This window comes from Penaeus vannamei, chromosome 16 (assembly GCF_042767895.1).
Source record: "Penaeus vannamei isolate JL-2024 chromosome 16, ASM4276789v1, whole genome shotgun sequence".
Lineage (NCBI taxonomy): Eukaryota > Metazoa > Arthropoda > Malacostraca > Decapoda > Penaeidae > Penaeus > Penaeus vannamei.
In genome coordinates, this window is record NC_091564.1 from 4,570,471 (window position 1) to 4,572,970 (window position 2,500).

The following is a 2,500-nucleotide window of genomic DNA, read 5'->3' on the forward strand; positions in this document are numbered from 1 at the left end:
GAATTTTACCTCTAGTTTTCTCATACGGAATTCGAAATAGATAATTTATGCAAGGCTGCGTTCGGATCTGAGGAAGGTCACGTCCTGCTCTCGCCTCTCGGTCGCTGCTGGTGGGCAGTGAGGGACCTTGAGGCGTCTCCCTTCCTCTGCCTCGACGCTGACCTGCGTTTCATTTCTCAAACAGGCAGTAAACATGTCAGCCACATTCATGACATGGAGAAAGAGAGGGAAGGAACCACACACACACACACACACACACACACACACACACACACACACACACACACACACACACACACACACACACACACACACACAGATATAGATAGATATATAGATAGAGAGATTAAAAGAGAGAGGGATGAGGAAAGAGAGAGGGAAGAAGGAAGATAGCGAAAGGGAGAGAGGGGAGGGGAGAAGGAGAAGGAAAGAGAGAGAGAGATAACAGACAGGACAAAGGGAGAAAATAAGGGAGAGAGAAAAACCCTTGTCCCTGGGAAGATCTTCGACCTCAGACTCGTTATCAGTCGCTTCGATAGTAGTCACTGGCCAGGTTGGGCAAGTCCGAAACGTGTTCGTGATAAGATATCGACGATAACTTGCTTTTGACGAACAGCCTCGTCTTTGCGCACGTACGAACACACACACTCAAGATAATAGAACTCGAAGATGTATATGTTTTAACTGGTTCCTTCCAATGGTTTCGATAGTGAAAAGGTCACATCACAGCTTCGTATCAGCTGTCACATTAAGAGCAAAGATAAAAAGAGGGACACATTTTGAACGTACTTTTTAAGTAGGAAAAAGTCTTGATAATCCATGCTGGAATATCGAGTCTACAAACAAACGAACACACACGATTTAAGGAAGAGGAGGGGACTACACAGGAAGATTAGGCGGGACAAACACAAACACATTAGTATACAAATTCAGACATGGAAAAGTGTATTTAGAAAGTGTAATGTAATCTTCTTGAAAATCAACAGATGGGTGTCGTTTCATGTAACTGATCAAAACCTAAAGGAAAAAAAGGTATATAGATGTATATGGAGAAAAAAATAATTAAATCCATCCAGCTTTATATAAGCCACAAGATACAAAATCTATAGTAAATATGAGCTGAAACAGACACAAAGAGAAAGCAAAGCGAAACGAAGGAATTTCAAGTCGGACTCCACACTGAAAAGAATACACGACGGATAAACGGGACGCGTATAAAGAGCAGACTGAGAGGCTCCAGAAGCAAGAGCAGAAACCCTAAATGATATGTACATAGACTAAATTATCCAACTCTACCCCACACATAGGCAAGGAGTCGTATGTATGAATGTATTTTTATACAGTGCGACAAAAGTGTATGTGTGCCTTGGTGTTTACATGAGATGTACAGTGTGTGTATGTAACCTTTTATGTGTGAATCTGCGTTTGTTCATATTCCTTTCACCCGAAAGCAATCGATATAAGACTTTTTGCTCGAAAGACACAGGTCACAGGAAGCGAGCCAAGGTCAAAGGTCATCCACACCCCACTGGTCATGGATTGCGTATATCGGTCTGTCTGTTTATTTGTCTGTATAACTCTATACGATCATATGTACATAGACTAATTTATCCACCTCTCCTCCAGACATGGGCAAGGGGGCATATGTGTAAATATATCTTTATACAGTATGACAAACGTTTATGTGTGAATGGGCTTTTATATATGGACAGTATGTGCATGTACCATTTCGTGTGTGAATTTCAGTTTGTGCATATTCCTTTCACTCGAAAGCAATCGAATCTGTATTTGTCTACAAGTGTGGCTCGTGTCCCCAATACCCCCCCCCCCCCGGGCACACACACACGCAGAAACAAGGAAGTAAAATTCAACCCCACCTTCGTTAATCATGATGTTAATTAGTCTCTTTGTCAATGTGTTCATAACTAAGACAATAGGTTCAGAATAGACTGGCTGTACTGCCATAAATTCTGCTACTTAAAAACAGCAACACAATTTTAAACACATTGCTCACACACACACACACACACTCATACACACATACACACACACACTCACACACCACTCCATGGGCGATAACGTTGCCAGTATAAAAAGATGGCTTATCGTGCAGGTTCTCACTCAGACCACGGAGCTCGACAGACAACCCATCCAAAAGGGTCTTACCACACGACAGATACAATGTGAGTATCAGTAAACAGAGTTCCTAAATTGGTCGATTAAATTCCGGTGAAAGAGTTCTTAAGATATTTCTGCAGTGATTTTATGGGTACTTTTTACCATTTCTTGGACAGAAAGCAAAAATGGCCAGCACTCTGACCCGCGTTCTTCCCCGTCTCGTCTCTTCCCTGCACACCACGCCCATCCTCAGCCGCCCACGCCCTCACACGGCCCTCGCCAGGACCATCACCAGCTTCCACGGCCTGCAGGGTCTCGCGCAGCCATGGCGGGTAAGACTGCGCTGTCTTTGCTTTGCTTGCACTTAGAAAAGAGCAACCTA

General features: G+C 43.4%; 1 protein-coding gene across 3 annotated transcripts in view; it reads left to right on the top strand.

Annotated features, from left to right (window-relative positions):
- The window catches only part of LOC113827131 (uncharacterized), a 19,736-nt gene that overhangs the window by 16,427 nt on the left and 809 nt on the right, over positions 1–2,500 (top strand). The window contains exons 1-2 of one of the 3 annotated variants that reach the window (XM_070131070.1): positions 2,091–2,183; positions 2,295–2,450. The exons of the other annotated variants lie outside the window; for them this stretch is intronic. Coding sequence (XP_069987171.1) covers positions 2,304–2,450 — 147 coding nt within the window. The 5' untranslated portion in view covers positions 2,091–2,183; positions 2,295–2,303. Of the gene's footprint in view, positions 1–2,090; positions 2,184–2,294; positions 2,451–2,500 lie in introns of those variants that run through there. 3 annotated transcript variants of the gene reach the window in all.